Source organism: Panicum virgatum, chromosome 9K (genome assembly GCF_016808335.1).
Source record: "Panicum virgatum strain AP13 chromosome 9K, P.virgatum_v5, whole genome shotgun sequence".
Lineage (NCBI taxonomy): Eukaryota > Viridiplantae > Streptophyta > Magnoliopsida > Poales > Poaceae > Panicum > Panicum virgatum.
In genome coordinates, this window is record NC_053144.1 from 67,549,406 (window position 1) to 67,567,996 (window position 18,591).

Consider the following 18,591-nt stretch of genomic DNA (forward strand, 5'->3'; position numbering starts at 1 on the left):
AGGAGTGATTTGAGCATTGGACGAGGCACGAATCAGTCCCCTTGCCTCTCAATTCAGTGGAAGGGATCATAGGAGCGTTGTTTCTTTTCTATGTTTGGACGGTCCAGTTGGGTTGGGATAACATTTTCAGAGAACGACAGAAGGCGATTTTCCTAGCGGAATGGCCAGCGGTTGGGCACCTCATGGGTTTCTTGCCTGGGTGAGTGAATGATCTCAGGCGACTGAGACGGATCACAACTCCAGAAAGGCTCGCATTCATCCGCTGGCGCCTTGATTCGAGGGTGAGGGTCAACTTGATCCGGAGAAGATACGAGATCGCTCTTTCCATGGCTCGTCCGTGCAGAAAAGGAAATGGTGGATGCATGCATCGGTCCATCACATGCATTTTCTCTGGGACTGAGAGGCCATATATATGCCTGTCATGTCGTTGCTCACAAGAACCAGCAACACACAGTTGATGAAAAGCGGAAAACGTGCAGGCAAAGTGGATGAAGCCATGAGGATTAGTACAGTTGACATGCTGTGGAGATGAAATCCGGGTGCAAAACAGCAAGGACCAAGCTTCTGTAGCTTCGAGTCAAAGATATCAACCCTCCAACAGGTAGATAGCTGAGTTCTCCTGTTAAAGGGTCCTCAAGGGGGGAGGCCAGGAGAAAGCATGTAATGCAGCGCAGCTCTGCCATGGTATGGTGTAGTACAGTAGAATACCATTCAAACTACAAATCCAATCCTCAAAAGGAACATACCATCATACCACCGTGTCAAACCAATGCTTCAGTTTTCATCATCAGACAATGGTACAGGTAGAGAACAAACCGGACATGTTAAACTCAATCAGCTGAAACAAGAACTGACACTGACTGTACATTCAGAATACGGACCAGTCAGCTTGGTATTTCACATGATTGCAGAGCTTTTCCATAGCTAACTACAAGCCCTGAATTATATACCAGCATACACTTCCAGACATACAATTAAGGAAGTGATCAGCTGAATGGATCTCATTACAACCAGCAAACCAAATTGCCACGTCAGGAACCCTAAAAAAAAGGCTTTCCTCTTGTACAGACCAATTCACACCAAAACCTCAAGTGGTTAATTCTCCCTTTACTCGCATTGGTTGCGTGCCATCGAGCATTTAGATACAACTCATCTACATCCCAATTCAGGGGCAGCTAAAACCTAAGATACCATGAGCAGCTTGCATAGCTGGTGGATCTACTGACAGCATCCTCCACTTTGGTTTGCATTGTCCTGCTTCTGTTTCAGAGTGTTCCTCTTAACAACTGAAGAACCTTCCTCCAAGAGGCTTGGAACCTCAAGAATCTGCAACAGATCAGCACAAGGAATTTACATTTGCGAAAAGTGGGCTGCACTGTTGCATCACAACAATGAAGAGGTAACAGAGACAATTTCCACCAACAAGTAAATGATGTACTACAAAATACGGTTTAAGCAAATGCTAATCTGACATTCAAGGTGCTCATAAGACTGTTGATAAAAAAAGGTGCTCATAAGACTGCATATATCTTACATCATGATTAAAATTTAATAGATTGTTTCCAATGAGAAGACGACACATCCCGGGGGAGCTAAATGAGTTCCCTAGCAAACTGTATATATAATCACAAAAAGGAACTCTTCAGACATTGGAGCTTTTTCTGGGAGTACGGCATAGAAAAACTGTGCTGCAAAAAAGTCATAAGTCATAACTCACAAATCCAGAACACAAGTGACACATCGTTCGATTAAGGCCCAAGTGTTTTTTCAAACAAAGCTTTGGAATCTGTGGGCTCTTTCAAACAGTACAGTGGGCAGAAAGCAGTGCATCTCCATGCTTCAAAGATATTGTGCACCTAATGCACCCATGTGTTTATGCGGCATACCACATTTTTTTAATAAAAATGGTACTATTTGTAACTGAAGACATAAGCAAAGCACACGCAACCATGTGCAAAGTTTGCACACTGGCACTTGCACCCACAAGGAATAATCATAGCACATCTAGTCAAGTCATCTGGGAGGTTCCCTTAAGTATGTTCCTTGTTGGTGCAGCAGTGCTGCCCAGTACCAGACATAAGTTATGCACAATTAATTGGCTAATCGAAACTCAATAGGTGAGAAACTAAGACGTCCTACTACAACATGAAATGTTATGACACAACCAATAAATAAATACAGTGATTACTACTGCAATTAGCATATCCCACAAATGTCACAAGCAGTAGCAAATTTAGAAATCCAACCACTTCAGGACTAATATCTGATAACAGAAACATATGCAGTTAAATCACTGCAAACGGAGTGTTTCTATATTTTCCAGAACCTGACTAGATGGTTGTACTTGATACAGGAATGCTGAATGCCAAAAGTCTGCAATTCAGAAGTATATGGCCACAATCTAGTTACATTTGAAACCAGTAAGGTTTTATCTTTTTTATGAAATAGTTAGGTTTTATTTCACTAGTGCTACTGCACATAGTTGATTCATAGATCATAATTTCGCAATCCTAATTTTCAGGAGTTCTTAGAAGGTGAATCTTTAATGGTTTCAAAGGGCAAACAGAAAGCTTTTTTATTAAGTATTTTTCTGGTTTGTGCAGATATACCTTTAATGCAAGCTCTTCAAAACATTTCTCCACATTCTCTCTTGTTTTGGCACTACTCTCGAGAAACAAACACCCATATTCTTGTGCAAAGGCAAGACCTTCTTCTCTTGTCACCACTCTGTCCTCATCCTACAAGGTAGAACCATCAAAAACTCCTGTCATTTCATGTTGTACACTGATTCTTTCAACCAATCTATTGTTGCTTCAATGGATGTTACTGATAATATAGTTTTCTTAACCCATACTACCAACATTCTGTTACTATATGTCTATAACAATTATTACCCACTGCGCTCAAGCGATACTAGTTTTTGCAGCAGATCATGGTCATAAAGTTATCAAACATGCGATCAGTACAGCAACGAAAAGCTTTCGCTTACTGAAACAAAACACTGTTTATATGAAATAAGAATTTGATTTTTAAGAAAAGGAAAAAGTATACCTTGTCCACTTTATTTCCAACAAGCATTTTGACGCACTCTTTATTTGTTGAGTGCAACTCTATTTCCTTGGTCCAGACATCAGCCAAATTTGTGAAACTCTCCCTCTTCGTGACGTCATAAACTATCAGAACAAGAAAAATATTAAGTTAATATTCTTTCAAGTCATCCTAAGTTAATATTCTTTCAAGTCATCCTGCAATATTTTGGTTTTGCAGAATAAAAGAATGATGATTATAAGGATCACGCACACTAATGATTCCTTGAAATTCCGTTGCTAGCAATCATAACATCGCATTTCAGCACTAATCTCGAAAGTTAAACTACATCCAGTTCTCCTAAATACAACCACCAAATGCTTAGTTGACGATGAAGTGAGGTATCACCCAACTTTGAGACAAATTCAATAGTTTGATGATGACATGGTAACATTTGCAGTACTCCTATAAATTTTTTTACTTGAACCAACATTAGGAATGGGCTGTTTACAAGTTTCTTTATGGTCCTGTTTGCAGGCTAAGTTATAGCTAATCAAGGAGAGTATCACTTATCATGGCAGTGGAAAGGATGCACCCCATATGTGGGTTAACCTTGAAGTTCAAGACAACAACTAGGAAAGGCTCAAGTAACTTGAGCGTTGCAAAACAAATAAAGCTGCGGTACAAAGTCACTAAGATTTTGCAGTGAAAGTGGATCTAGATAGCAACATCATTGAGTGACCACCTTGAAATTTGATAGTATCGTCAGTGACATAGTATATATTAGCAAAAATAATGGCACCAGATTGGAGTATGCACAAAATTCAAAAGGTAAACATTACCTAGCATTTTATGGCACAACTTGAGCATGTAAATAACCTAAACAGATAACAACCTTAGCTGGAAAATGAGCATAAAAACACTCCACTCTTAAGTCACAAATGATAAATGGTTGAAGCTTTTTAATCAGTGATGAACTGTCATCTAAGTATCTTGAAACAGATCAAGTTACCTAGAATGATCCCATGAGCACCCCTGTAGTAAGAACTGGTAATTGTCCTAAACCTTTCCTGGCCAGCTGCAAAACAGTGAAACAAAATATCTGTAGAGCACTTGAATTGGGTATAATTGACAATCATCATATCACAAGGCCTTGAAAAGGAATAAACAGTTGCCCTTGCTGCACCAGGCAGCAAATAACAAACATGCAAGGACCACTATCAGAAAACATACCGGTGTCCCAGATTGTGAGTTTCAGTTTCTTGCCACCCACAGTGAGAAATTTGATTTTGAAATCCACCCCTGCCAAAAGATAAAATAGATTCAGAAAAGTAGGTATTTGGTTGATAAGGTACAATTCATATAATAATGCCAGAACGTAAGTGTTCCTCTTGGAGAACAAAAAGATCAAAGGCTGCTATGACCGGACTGTCATATGAAAGGGCTTTTTATAAAAAGGTAGTCTAAGCTATACATTTTAAAGAGGATTTACTATGTTAAATTCTTGACTATTTACTAGATGTTTAAGAAGTAACCACAACATGTATTGACAAGATAAACAAGTAGATGTTAGACAGTTGGAAACACGAATTATGGACCTCTTTGCATTGTCAACCATTGAAGTGATAAACCGTATGAAATCTACTGTATTCTGAGTGAAGATATAGAAGGTTTGCCCATATTATTAACTTCAGAGGCATTTTTTTTCAATCCAGAAAAATAAAAACCCATCAAGCATGCATTTTAACCTTGTCCAGAATTCATGCTTTTGGGAACTACAGGAAATAATCCATTGTGAGAAGTCAGAAGTGCTTAGAAGCAATCAGTTCCATTTTTTTCCTTGTCAGCTAGTAATTTGAGGGTTAAAAGCAAGTATAGAGAAAGTTTGTTTCTCCTGTGTCCCTGGTTGCTACAGCCACACGTCATTATTAAACATCTGCTCTATAATATCCACTGGTTTCCTCATTACTAGCCTCCAAAAAACGGAGAAGATTCGTGTGCTTGGTTGCTGGTTCTACCCAGACCATACTTCCAAAGTTCAAATTCCTATAGAAGGGCTTGCTCCTCTAATATATATATATATATATATTTTTGACACGGACTTGCTCCTCTAATTAGATCCCTGGGAACAAAAATGCAGATGCAATCAGTAAGCAGTATATTGGCCCTGTTTTCTGCTGCGCATAATAACACAGAAATAGCTACTTCTACAAATGACAAATGGATGCTTCAGTGTGTGGTGATCCCTCTACCACACCCCCAAACAAAATCGCAATAGCATTTTTTCCAGAACGAACGCAAGTCGCAAGCACGTTACGGATATTTCTATTAACAACAAACGCCCCAACAGTAACCTTCGGTTCCCCGCTCGAGTACAAAACATATTGCTGTCGTGTTCCCCAATCGGGATGAGCGCGGAAGCGGACACGCAAGCAACGGCGAGATCCGTCGGGGGCAGGGGAACGGGGACGGAGGAGCCAGCCCAGCGCGCACGTACCTATGGTGGGCGCGATGTCGTCGTCCATGTGGGCCGCGGAGACGAAGCTGACGAGGAGGCTGCTCTTGCCGACGGCCGAGTCCCCGATGAGCAGGACCTTGAAGGAGCAGTCGTAGCTGCTCGCCGGCGACGAGGCCATGCCGCTAACCTTCGCCTCGTCTCCTAACCGAGGCCTGGATCGAGCCGCTGGCGAAGCGAAGCGAAGCAGCCGGGAATGGCGGGGGCGGGTGGGTTGGTGCGGGGCGGGGGCCGAACGCCGGTAGGAATAAAGCGAGGGGAGGGAAGGGGGAAGGGATCGATCGATGGCGGAAGGCGAAGCGAGACGCGGGCGGCGTCAGGCTTACTCCAACCGAGTAGGCAAAAAACTGAGACCCATTTTGCTGTATAGGTCTCGCGGCCAGCAGATGGGCGACGGGCACCTGGGTAGGCAAAAACCCGAGCAGTAAAAAGCGTAGTGGGCAGGTTGGACCCTGGTTCGCGGGAAATCGTGAAATTTCCCCGCCTTCCTTTTTACCGCATCCCCGCGTTCTTCAAGTCGATCCGGCTCCGCCTCTCTCGGACTCTCTCGGACAGGGTTTCGCCGGCGACAAGCAGCGGCCCAGGTCTCGTCCGCGTCAGGTACGGTTGAATTTCTTCCTCTTTGAGCCACGATTGAAGATGCGGCGCGATTTGTTTCTGCTCCATTGGAGCTTTACCTCGGCATGGTCATTGGTTGGCGTAGGATGGAGTCGTGGTTCACGGGGAGCACAAGTTGGGGGAAAGATGTAGTATCTCCGCAAGTTCTTCAAGTCGCTGTTGCTGCGTATGCCCTTGCATCGGCGAGGAAGAAGCGCAAATGGGGCGGATCTGTTCGAGGCCACGTTACCTATGACCGCGAGCGTGTGGCAGCTGCAATTAGGTTGGAGAACGACTACTTCGGGCCTAATGCACTATACAACGAGGAAATGTTTCGTCGCCGGTAAAATTGAATATAGTATTCATTGATCCTTCTGTGATTATATAGCTCACAATGCTTCCATGTGCCTTGCAGCGAGGAAATGTAACATGCGTTTGTTTGATTCAGGTTCCATATGAGAAAGTCATTGTTCCTGAAAATTGTTGATGACGTGACAGCGGCCAATGACTTCTTTAAGCTTAAGCGTGATCGAGCTGGTAGGCCAATGACCCATTTCTGCGTCTCCAGTACCCCTCAGCCTAAAATGCGTATCGCGTTTACCTATTCGGTTGGAGAGAGATAGATCCTGCTACAGTGCACTTGCAGCACTTTTTTTTGGTTCGGGTACCCTGCTGCCTACTCGGTTGGAGTAAGCCTCAGGTGGACTCCTTTCGGCTACGGTTGACGGCCAGGACTAGGCGTAGGCGTCTGCGCGCGTGGCGGGCAGCGGCGGGGGGCAAGGGCCACATGGCGCGCATGGGTGTGGCGGCGTGTGGGGGAGACGGCGCGGCCCCCGGGTCTCGCCCGCGCTTCGGCGCTTGGCCTCGCGACTCGCGTGGCTGCGGCCTGCGGGCGCGCGGCGGCTGCCCAAGCTGGCGAAACGGATACGCTCGAATCCGCTCCGACTCCGCCAGCGTTCTGCGCTCGTGCCGCGTAGCGAAACGGCGCCCGTGGGTTGTTGGAGTGGAGTGGCGCGTTGTCTCACTCGATCACTGCCCCGCGCGCCGCGCTAGTCACGGTCACGCGGACGTGGACAAACGGCCGAGCAGGTCTGACCTCGAGGGTCCGTCGCGGCATGAGCAGCTGCAATCCTAGTAAGGGGATCTTTTCTTCCCTTGACGATGAACACTATCTGCGAGGAGAGCCAATGAACACGATCTGCATTTTTTGCACCAATGTGTACAGGCCTACAGCTTATTGATCACACGAGCCTCTGTGCAGCATGGTTTATTTGCTTCCGGCTTGCCCCCTCGTTCTCAGACTCTGGAACATGCAGCTTGATCTCCCCTCGTCCGCCGGGTGTTGTAAGAGCTGCATCCAGGGCACTTGTGCGCCAAGATGTGGAACTGCACGTTCGATGTCATTCCACAATCGTTGCAGAGGATCCATATCTGAAAAGGAAAAGGGCGAAATGAAACATCATCACAGCTGGTTAATTTGACAGAAGAACCCTGAGGAGAAAGAGAGCCTACTCCGAATTCTGAAGAAGGAAGTGACCTTACCATCTTCTTCTGACAGATTGCTGGCATCGGGGAGGCTGCAACCTGAACGAAGGGTCACTCTTGGATGGATGGTGCTAAATTACATTACAGGATGAGCTGAGTGATGGGGGAGAGGCGGAAGCTGTACCTCTTGATCAAGCTTCTGCCACTTGTCAGACATGTCACAAGAAGACCTCAGGCAAACTGGGCACGAGAACCTGAAGAAATCAGCAGGTTGGCGTCGTATTAGCTGGGAGTGGCCACGGTCTGGAAATGCATCGGCTAAGCACCTGTCAGAAGTGGAGGCTTACTGCTGGTGAGCTCTCATCTCGTACAGGCATTGCAGATGAATCGTGTGTCCACAATGGAGCACGCTGACAGCTTTCGTCGACTCGAATAGATACTGTAACAGAAACGGAAGTTGGTTAGGGGTGCTTTATCAACACAGTTCTAGAGTAGTAAAGATGGTCACTTTGGGGAAACCTATTTTTGTGACAATTTTGAATGGCAAATATTCACCTCAAAGCATACAGGGCAGTTTTGATGCATTGCTCTGTCCACGCAACGATGAGAATCCTTCAGCAGATAAGTATAGCAGCATCCTGCCACATAACAAGTCCAACAAATAGTACAAACTTTAACAGAGACATTGAACTAGGAATTAGCAAAATACTACTTAGTTCCTTGAAAAAAATAATATAAGAAAAAACAATCGTACCACATTTATCACAGTGGTAGAAATTCTCTACACCACCAGTCCTGTAAAAACAATGATAGCTTAGGACTGACAGAAGAAAACCAAAGGCTAATATTTCAGAAAGGTTCTGCCAGGTATGCACTACTTGCCTACATATGCCACATCCATCGCAGTGAAACTGGTTCTTTGAAACCTGAAATACAAGGGAACACGCCACAAATAGGAGAAAACAAGAAAGAAATACTTCTGAACTGATGTATTGAAAACAGTTTCTGGTTTCATCAACTTGAGAGAATTCAAATTCTGAGCTTACATCATCATCAAACAAGTTGCATTTTGCGCAGAAGTATTTACCAAGACATGCTCCACAATTTGAACAGTCTTGTTGTACCTGTCAACAGAGAAAAATGTTTTTTATGTGATGCCCAGCTAACACCAACAGCACCTGAAAAACAGTATCCCCGTAACTCACATCCTGTTCTTTGTTGCAGAGAGAGCAGATAACCTGTGATGCCCCCAAAAAGTAGAAGAGTAGGAGTAGTATCACTATATGCCAGAGGAGGTTCATAATGATTCAGACGATTTAAAGTGGAAACGAAGGAAACAGTGACCGCTTTCTGTATCTGAAGAACAGGCTGTATCTATAACCAATATGCTACGGCATGACATATTAGTTTTTGTTTTATGAACATCAATAAGTTCTTGTGCAGTGTCCTGTAGACCGGCCAAGAACACCTGTCACTGACCAGCTTGATCTCGTGACGTGGAACCACGTGGCGGCCGTGGATACTGATCTCCAATGAGTCCTGCAAAGAGGATATCAGGTTTGAATTCCGCATGAACCAGGTCGAAACATGCAGAATTCAGCAAATACAGTAGTAGGAAGTCCCCTGACCTTGGCTTCGTTGTGGCAGTGCCTGCAATCAAATACCTCGCCGCAGCACGGCGCCTGTATCTTGCATTTCCTCCTGTAGTGCACGCACCTGATCGTCCGGGGGACGCGTGATTCCAACAGGAAAATGATCACAGGGAGCAGAAAGCCATGAGGAAAAATGGTAGTGGTTACCCGTATCGCTCTGGGCCGGCGGCCATCGCTGCACCTCCGCGAAGAAAGCGAACGCTTGCCGGAACCGAGCACGAGTGGTGCCGCCGACCCGCCGTGATGGACGCCGACGCACTGCCTGCTACTCCGCAGGGGCAGGGCACGGTGGGCGGCGCGGGGGCGCGGGTATTATATACATACAGGCAGGGCCCAGGCCGGCGCCCGCGTGCAAGGTTTTGGCTCGGCGCCTCCTCAAAGAAACAGCGGTGGCGTCGCATTCGGTGGCGCTTCGCCTTTATGTGACGGAGTAAAATATAAACAAGGGAAGTGGCCGCGCGCGGTACGACACGAGGGAGACGGGTACCTGCGCGCTGCCCGTCCTTGCCAAGTTGCCAGGCTTGGCTTCGGTCTCGATCTGGGCTCGCCGTCGCCGATCCCGGCCGGGGCCCGGGGACGACGGTTGGTTGGGTGGTTGGTGCGCCGTGCGCGGCTGCGGCCTGCGAGAGTACACCTCGCGGGAGGGATTGATGCTGTGCTGAATTACTTCCGCGAGTTGTTTGCTGTCTACACTGGAAGAAGGCAGTAGTGTTCTGCGGTGATCAGTCAATTGGACCAACGGTCATCCAAGCCGGAACTTGTTACCTCTCCATCAGCAGCACCATTGACACAGCCTAATTAGTCTACGCTAGTACCTTCTTCAGATCAGTTTCCTTGGCCAGAAGTAGACCTGCAAGGATCCTCGAAACATTATTCTGCAGTTAATCTGTTGGCTTCTTTGTCCATGCTCATGCCATGACGGACCGGAGAAGCAGCTCTTGCTTTCAGCCAGCGGAAGCGACGTCCCTACGGAAGCGCTTGCACGTACGCTATGCTTCTCTCGGTCAAGGCAGATCCAGCTAGTACTACACACGAGCGGCCTGGTGGAGCTTTAACTTTGACCCGCGAACCAACCACCAAATCCACCGTGATCAGTGCCCGAGACAGGGAGCCTGACATGCTATCTGACCGACCAACTCATCGACGGAGAGGCTAATGCGACTTGTTAATCCGGTTCTAGGTCACGGATTGGACCCGTGACAGCGTGAAAGGTTCGGAATGCGTTGCCCGCCTCACGTTTCCCTTCTCCCCGTGTGAATTAGCGCTTGACGCTGCTTGATAGATCGTACCAGCATATCCAACTCACATTGTTTGATCGACTGACCGGCTCGGAAGAAGACTCGTCAAATTCGAGTTGGTGCCGCTTCGCCCTAAACAATTAGCGCGGGTTGCAGGGTGGCTTGTGGGTAACCATCAGCCTGACGGCGCCATATCATGTGACGAATAGGCAGAGGGGAGTATAGATCGTAGTAGAATAATGCAGTACTGATCTAGCCACAATCAACACATACGTTGCTCGCCAAGGAGTCCAATTTGAAATCTCTTGAAACATCGCAAATATTACATAATCGGGCTGTTCCACCGGTGTCAAATGCGTGATTTGCTCATGTTAATATTACACTAATGGTCCATTTTGCCACATATTATTTACCTCTTGGTTGAATTTTTTTGTGGTCAACCACTCACAAGTTTTATGTCACCTCAGACTCCGCAGCTGCAATGATCCACTAAATTGAAATTCTGGAACTGCCTCATTATAAAATCTAAGGTTTTCTACAATGCTCTTGCAGGCAATGAAGCCCTGAACATCAGTGGAAGTAAAATTCACTTTGGCTGGGGATCGCAGGCACTCAGGTACCAGTGTAACGAGAACGGCCAGCATTAATTTCGTGCAGCTACAAAACATATATGTATTAAGGCACCGGTAAAATCAAGTTACATTTCTTTTCAGACATGATTCCCCCAATAAAGTCACTGTGCAATATCAACCTACAGAAAAACAACAGTACAACACAGTAAAAATCAGCCGTCGCTGGTCATTGTGAAGGCGATGAGAACACAGGACAAGGTGAAGATGATCGTCCCTGCAGCGAAGGCCAGGATAACCCTCTGGGAGAAGCCCTGCTTCTCCTGTCCGGCCAGCTCGACCTCCTTCAGCAGGCCCCTGATCTCGTCGATGTCCGAGTCCTTGGCGGCGTGGAGCAACCTGCTTTGGACCTCGTCAAGCTTGGCCAGCCGCCTGGCTCGGCTGGTGTCTCGGGCAGACCAGATGAAGCCCGTCATCCTCCACAAGAGGATGCCGACATAGATGGCCACGACACAGTCCACGCTGTAATGGTGCCGCTCTCGTATCTCCCTCTGCACGCTGTGCAGGACTAGAAGCCATATTGCGACGGAGATCCAGCCCCCATATGCTTCCTGCGAGCGTGAAACAGATGGAAATATCCAGATAATGTGAGGAAATGTAATAGACCCGCTAGAATGAATTGGTGACTTTTGAAAGGTAGTTTGTTTCTGACACAACAGAACATATAAAACATATGCTATGATAAGGCAAGAAAGTAAACTGTAGCACACACCGTCCAAGCCATTGCAGTAAGAACAGCAACAAGCATGTGTCCACTGTACATGAGGTCATTGCAACCGCCACTAGCTTTCTTCAGCAGATGGTACCATGAAGGGCCTTCTCCAGGAGTTGGTCTCAAAATGTCTACCAGGAAGCTCATGCGTCCCCAGTCAAGCCTGTATTCATCTGGGTAAGCTTGAACGGCAGCTGTAAAAATATATAAAATTAGTTTAGTCTCCACCACTGCACAAAAGCTGATATACTAACATTTAGGTAATAGAGAAATGAACTAACCATAGGCCATATCGTGTGTTATGACTCTACGAATAGCATTTGAATCAGAAGCATATGGAACATAATATTTCTGGGACCAAGGATGAGGATGCGGAGGTATTCGATAACGAGCTTCGGCACACCAAGGTCTTGCAGATGGAAGAATAGTAGCAATGAATGTTATGGTCCGGAGTAAACGACCAATTGCCATTGTGAACATATATCTTGTGGCTATACCAAGTCCAGGAGCTTTGATGCAGTCAAAAAGAACTGAGAACCCCAGCATGATAAACAACATCAAATAATGGTGAAGAGTAATAACATGAGCCCTGAGTAGATTGACAATGCTTTGGGGGAGCTTTTCGTTCAGTGATAGAAGCAGCCATTGACCAGTGTCAGGAAGTGGTGCAGCAGATCTGTTGAACACAATTAACAGACTTCAGTTTACATAGTATCGCAAATGCAATTATAATTTGATGTAAACTATGACCAAATAATGATTTATCTAAAAATCATGTCAAATCAGAATTGATATGAAGTTCTTGCATGCATCCATCACTGACAGCGTACTAGAGTTAGATAGACTGTTTATGTTAATAATATGCCTACAAGAATCTACAAGCCTCAAGCTCAAGTGATGCTTATTCCTTGCTTGACAACTAAACTTATAGATGCTCATTTATTTCAAAGACTGTTGATGCTTTACTTGAACCTAAATCTTTAGAATGCCAGCAACAACATAATCAGAACATCAAAGACACAGCTACTGAGCATGGGTGAAGTTATAGGCTGCAATCTATGAAATTAAAAGCAGATCCCTTGACAGCATCACGAGGTTAACTATGATCAAGCACCAAGCACTTAACAATATTGCAGAACTTAATCAATCAACGAAGCTCCATTTAACCAATCGCAGATATATCCATGAACGCTATTGTTTGCTGCAGCCAAACTATGCAAGATTTTGAGCGGTTGTGATGGAGACAACTGGCAACATAATTTCCTAATTCTTCCTACCTACAAAGAAATTTCTCCAGGATTCCCGAATCACTACTCCCTCCCTCCCTCCCTCCATCTCTCTCTTTGTTTGTCTGTCTGTTAGAATGAGCAGCCTAAATCTCAGCCTTGCAGCTTCAACAATTTCCCATACTCATCATTAATGCAACTTAAAGCTCAAGATCACATCATTCTTCCACGGACAAATCCGCAAACCCGTAAGTTTTAGCAAGACCCGCCTAAGCTAAACAAGAAATTTGCAACTCAAAAGCTTTCTGAGATCCAGCAAGCCTCGCCCCATGCCACTGCGGCTGGGCCTCGGTTCCCAAGAAGACAAGAAGCACCAACCTGTGCCACTGGAGCCCCATGACGGCGGAGACGAAGCGGACGGAGATGGCCTCGCAGAGGAAGGCGGCGAGCATGAATGCGATGGATCCCAAGAAGGGCAGCGCGGCGCGGAGCTCGGCGGACCAGTGGCGGTAGAACGGGGCGCGCGCGGCGGCGGCGAGCGCCAGAGCCGCCCAGAGCGCCGGCTGCAGCCGGTCGTGCCACGCCGGCGAGAGATATCGCAGGTAGTCCACGCCCACGTATGCTGCCGCCGCGATTCCCAGCCCGCCAAAGCCAAGGAGCCCGCGGCTGGACGCCCGCGGCGGCTTCCGCCTCAGCACCCTCGCCTTCGCCATGGCCGGATCCCCCGCGAGGGTCTGCGATAGGTCACTTGGTTATGGACTCGTGTCCCTGGCCGAACCGCCGAACACCGGAGTTGGGGTGTGCTCGACTCGAATGTGAGGGAAGGACTTGAGCGCCGAAAGCTACGTTGGGCTTGGGTGGGCCCGGGCCCTAGAGAGTCTACTCTAGGCGTCATACTCACTCGGTTCATTTAAAAATTCGCAAATATCTCTTGAATATATAAATTAACTTTTTAAATAGTATGGTTTGATTTGTTATAAAAATACTTTCACATTATTAGTTTATTACTACTTTGCATATGTTTAATAGAACCACCTTTGACTTGTGTTATTTGAATGCTTGCAGACGATTGTGCACACGGTCTAGCATACAAAAAATAAAAGGCCCGCAACTATGGAGAGTGGACTACATAATCCTCCAACCTATCAAGCGGTCTATATCACCCCTGAACTTTTCAAAACCGGTCAAATTACCCCCTAAAGCAGTTTTGAAAAATTATAGTAAATCACAGAAAAATCATAAAATGAAAAATCCAATTGCGTTAGGCTTCAAATGAGTAGATTTACACAGTGAATATATAATATGATATGCTTTAGTACATTTTTTACAGTTATGAAGAAAAACATAGATCTAAAGCTACAGCAAAAAAAATATATTAAATCATATCATATTATATATTCACTGTATAAATCTACTCATTTGGAGTCCAACATAATTAAATTTTTTATTTTATAATTTTTTGTGATTTACTATGATTTTTCAAAACTGTTTTAGGAGGTAATTTGACCAATTTTAAAAAGTTTAGGGGTGATATAGATTGTTTCATAGGTTGGAAGGTTATGTAGTCCACCCTCCATAGTTGAAGGAGTGATATAGACTTTTTCCAAAATAAAATCCTTGGACATAAAAACTGCTTGATAACTTCTTGTTTCACACTGAAAGGTTAAACAAATTGTGAGATGAAACAAGAATGAGAAAAGGCGTTGTCATTGAAGTAGCTAATTTTTCTTCTGCCGTAACGCTATCAATTTTTTGAAAAATTGTAATGGCACGGATGCCATTAACCCAAAGAGGAATGCGCCTCTCGTTGGCATGAAGGGGCGCTGGGCCACCATATGAACACGCAACAGGGACGGTTCCGCGAGGGTACTATCAGAAAACACATACAGATGCCAAAAATTCAGTACTGAGAGATCTCCCCTTTCCAGCCAAAACCAACCTAGTCGTTCAGGCATCTAGCTATCACATAATAAGCATGATCCTTAAGGTTTGGTGTAGAAAAGCACCCGGGATGCATTGCAATTGCCAGTGTGCATCAGTGCTCCAGATGGAAAACACACTCTGTCAAACGCTGCAGTTTGCTTGCATCAAGCTTCTGGTTGGTCTGAGCCTTTGGTTTCTTGACGGTAAGCATCTTGGTCCCTGCATCCAAACTCCAACCATTTTGCACAGCATCTGCAATGGGGATGATGGAAGTTGTTATAATCTAATTCTGGAGCAGGTAAAGATCAACTGCAATAGTAAGTAAAACTTGCATAACTAAAAAGACATGTCTCATTTCTTCAAACAAAAAAAAGGCATGTCTGCCATTGTAGTTCAGGCCACTTTCAAACATTTACAAGGATACAAAAATGTTAACACTAACAATCTGGGATAATAATAAAGTAATGGAGCCAAGAGATACCTGTCAAACTAGTTATCATATAACGGTCAAAAAAATGTAGGGGGAAATGGATGCACTACAAAAAAAAAACTGATTAAGAGCAAGTCATTATACATATCCAGGTTGTTGGAAATAACTTCCTCTCTCTTGAGTGTTTATCACAAACACACTAGCTTTTTTTTTCTCTTGGTGGACAAGCACAAAACAGCACCAGTAGATTTTTGCGGATGAGGGCTAATGCTAATAGGGGTATGCAAGTGGATACTGGTATCACGTATCGCTAACGAATCATAAATACAGGCTACTATTAATAATGTCAAAGAAAATTCATACTAGGCAACTGTATGTAGCCAAACTAGGAGGGATGTGGATAATATAAGCTAGCCTGAGATAAATAAAAGACAAACTACAAAGCGTAGCAAGTTTAATATCGAAGTAGCTTGCAATGAGAAGTAAGTTTAGAGCTACTAGTGTAGAGATAAGTGAAGCGTAGAAGATCAGGGCAAAAAGACTACACAGAAGAACATCTTATATATTTATAGAAAAGCAGATGAATTTTAGTGCAAATAAGCCTCAATGTCAAAAATAATCAAAAGCTCTTCATGTCTGAAAGCATGCAGAAGACTCAAGATTTAAGCTTATATATCAATCTTCTCAAGATTAAATAAGTTACAGAGCAGACAAATAGGTAGAGGAAAATGAATCATGTTATCTATCAAATTAAATAAGTTTGTAATGTTAGAAGGATATATTTATAGGGTCTGAAATAATGCCATACCTTCAGTAGATATTTATGACTAAAGAAAAAAAAACATGACTGGTGCTCTCATTTCTTCAATTCAACCATCTAAATCTAAGATAGAGACATGAGTCGTAGTGGAAAAGAATTCAGTATATTCCAAATTGCACATTAAAATAACTCCACTACAGCTTAAACCAAAAAAAATGGTCATCAAATATAGTGGAACTCTCATATTGAAATTGAAAGGGAAAATTTAACTGGGTGGAATGCGAAACATACAGTTTGTAGAATCCTCCTCACTCATGCCCATGAAGTGAGCCACATCAGCAACGCTGATTGTGGAATACGCAGAAGTTAAAAGCTGGAATATCCTCTTTCTGTAGCTTTCTACATCATCAAACAAAGATCAGATATTCACCTCGATAGTTACACTCACATTACAAAAACAAGCATTGATCAATTTCCAAACAAGCAAGCAAGCAAACAGAAACCATCCACCATGTTAACAGCCTGAAAATCATATTTTCTTTACATATATGTCAGAATATCATTAATTTGTTAAGCATTTCATTTTGTATTTAGTAAATTCTGCCTTAGTCTCAAAATTTCAGCACGCTTGACATTTGATAGCTACAATTTTTTAACAGCAGATGTAGACATAAAAATCCTAAGCTCCTCTCAAGTATTGGTAGCAATGAGCCATTGGTTCGCTACATACTATCCATCAAAAGTGCATTCTGCACCAGCTCTTCTGGCATTATTCTTTCACCATATAGCACAAGTATATAAATATCAAATTTGCTGGCATAGAAAAAATCCTACTGAAATACAAGGTGCTATGGTCAATTGACACCTAAGGAAACAATGAAGTTTGAAAGAATAATCTGTGATCAGAGTATCATAGAGCCATGGAGCTCCCCTGCGAACTTCTCGGTAATCAATTTAAATGAGGATATCTGATTCTCCGAGCAACCCAATTTTATAGATGCATTTTCCCACCACTAAATACATGGCAACTACATGTTCAACATTCTGTCCCCACCTACGCCACTAAACTACCACATCTCTATATAAGCAAGTGGTTCCATCACGGTTCAATCTGCACTAGTTTGCATAACAAGCATTTGAAAACTGTACGTGACATACAAATAAAGCATTGGGTCACTCGAATTCTTCTTTGGATAAAACAAGGACTATACCTAGGAAGGCAGTGATGAAGTCAGCAAGGTCAGGGCCCCACTCAAACCCCTGTGCGGCCGTGTAGACACCAGCGTAGTCGCGATTCCAGAGGCACTGGCCGATCCTCCAGACGGCGGCGAGCTCCGGACGCGCGTCCTTCACCTCCTGCGGCAGCGACTTCCAGAAGAACCTCGCGCTGTTCCTGCTCACGGCCAACCATACCACCGCATCCTCATTAACAAAACCCTAGCCCAAATCCAGAAAAAGATGGGAAAACACGAGGTCAAAAGGCAGCGAATCGCATACAAGTCGTTGAGGTACAGATGGGCGAGGAGGTGGACGGCGTGGGGCCATTCGTCGGTGGTGGTTCCCCTGGACGCGGCCTGCGAGATGCATGGGGATTCCCGTGAGGCGGGGCGCTTACCCTAACGCGGGGGTGGAAGAGAGACCAGGAGGCCAGGAGGGTACCTGGAGGAGGAGTTCGTCGCAGAGGGGGGCTAGAGAGGAGTAGGACTTGTCGGAGAGGGCGGCCTGGACGTCGGAGAGATCCATCGGCGGCGACGTAGGTGGAGATCGCCGACGACGGTGGGGAGGAAGGGCCGGAGGGTTTTTTGGGCGTCCCTAAGCCTCACCGAAGATTTATGAGAGAAGTAACTAGCGGTTATCTAAAATAATGTATGGTCTGATCAATTAATTATTTGGTCTGTTACCGAAATTAAGCACATTCTTTTTGTTTCGTATTCCAATCTATATAAAATTGTATCAATTATTTAGTGATTTATTTAAAATATATTAAACTAATACCATCAACACTTTAAATACTAAATAACATTCCCTCAGCTCCAAATAACACATGTATTGATAATCGGGTATGCTTTATAATCTATTATCGGTAAATTTGAATATTTGGTTCTTCAACCGAGTTCGTAAAGACAAATTCATATCAGCTCATAAGCTAACGGCAGAACTCTTCTCATAATATTGATCTACAATATTACATCTTCGTCGTCTGTTGGCTAACTAAATGACAATAGGATCTACAACATTATAGCTCTCGTTGGTTGGTTGAATGATGATAGCATTTAATGTTCGGATACATCTATGGTATCTGAGACAAATATAAATACCTAGCTTGCTTCTGATTTATAAAGCTAAATTTGATGGTGTAAAACACCAAATGTTATCAATCTTAACCACAACTTGAAA

The 18,591-nt window shown here is 44.5% G+C and overlaps 4 protein-coding genes across 10 annotated transcripts; all 4 read right to left on the reverse strand.

Moving 5' to 3' along the window:
* Positions 1 to 839: 839 nt before the first annotated feature.
* On the reverse strand, positions 840 to 5,865 carry LOC120647315 (ras-related protein RABC2a-like). Its single transcript, XM_039924070.1, has 6 exons — positions 5,525 to 5,865; positions 4,261 to 4,329; positions 4,040 to 4,105; positions 3,052 to 3,173; positions 2,610 to 2,738; positions 840 to 1,326 (listed from the first exon to the last, which is right to left on the reverse strand). Exons 1-6 carry the CDS (start codon positions 5,661 to 5,663, stop codon positions 1,219 to 1,221), a joined length of 633 nt encoding a protein of 210 aa, XP_039780004.1. The 5' UTR covers positions 5,664 to 5,865; the 3' UTR covers positions 840 to 1,218.
* A 1,453-nt stretch (positions 5,866 to 7,318) lies between these two features.
* On the reverse strand, positions 7,319 to 9,574 carry LOC120647317 (E3 ubiquitin-protein ligase RZFP34-like). Of its 6 annotated transcripts, none has more exons than XM_039924077.1 (12): positions 9,424 to 9,574; positions 9,253 to 9,340; positions 9,104 to 9,163; positions 8,830 to 8,862; positions 8,671 to 8,748; positions 8,507 to 8,550; positions 8,379 to 8,419; positions 8,180 to 8,262; positions 7,972 to 8,063; positions 7,809 to 7,878; positions 7,682 to 7,716; positions 7,319 to 7,570 (listed from the first exon to the last, which is right to left on the reverse strand). In XM_039924077.1, coding segments are annotated over exons 1-12 (651 nt in total). In that variant the 5' UTR covers positions 9,450 to 9,574; the 3' UTR covers positions 7,319 to 7,569. The 6 variants fall into 6 exon arrangements, with proteins under 6 accessions (XP_039780011.1, XP_039780010.1, XP_039780009.1 ...); XM_039924076.1 differs by having other exon boundaries at positions 7,682 to 7,723; XM_039924075.1 differs by having other exon boundaries at positions 7,652 to 7,723.
* Positions 9,575 to 11,161: 1,587 nt separating this feature from the next.
* Positions 11,162 to 13,877, reverse strand: LOC120647316. The gene is made up of 4 exons (XM_039924071.1): positions 13,460 to 13,877; positions 12,137 to 12,531; positions 11,856 to 12,049; positions 11,162 to 11,694 (listed from the first exon to the last, which is right to left on the reverse strand). Exons 1-4 carry the CDS (start codon positions 13,792 to 13,794, stop codon positions 11,299 to 11,301), a joined length of 1,320 nt encoding a protein of 439 aa, XP_039780005.1. The 5' UTR covers positions 13,795 to 13,877; the 3' UTR covers positions 11,162 to 11,298.
* Positions 13,878 to 14,761: 884 nt separating this feature from the next.
* Positions 14,762 to 18,037, reverse strand: LOC120647319 (COP9 signalosome complex subunit 8-like). Of its 2 annotated transcripts, XM_039924081.1 has the most exons (6): positions 17,854 to 18,037; positions 17,692 to 17,768; positions 17,406 to 17,587; positions 16,486 to 16,593; positions 15,486 to 15,540; positions 15,115 to 15,256 (listed from the first exon to the last, which is right to left on the reverse strand). In XM_039924081.1, the coding sequence occupies exons 1-5, from the start codon at positions 17,935 to 17,937 to the stop codon at positions 15,512 to 15,514; spliced, it is 480 nt and encodes a 159-aa protein (XP_039780015.1). In that variant the 5' UTR covers positions 17,938 to 18,037; the 3' UTR covers positions 15,115 to 15,256; positions 15,486 to 15,511. The 2 variants fall into 2 exon arrangements, with proteins under 2 accessions (XP_039780014.1, XP_039780015.1); XM_039924080.1 differs by lacking the exon at positions 15,486 to 15,540 and having other exon boundaries at positions 14,762 to 15,256; positions 17,854 to 18,036.
* Between the last annotated feature and the right edge of the window lie 554 nt (positions 18,038 to 18,591).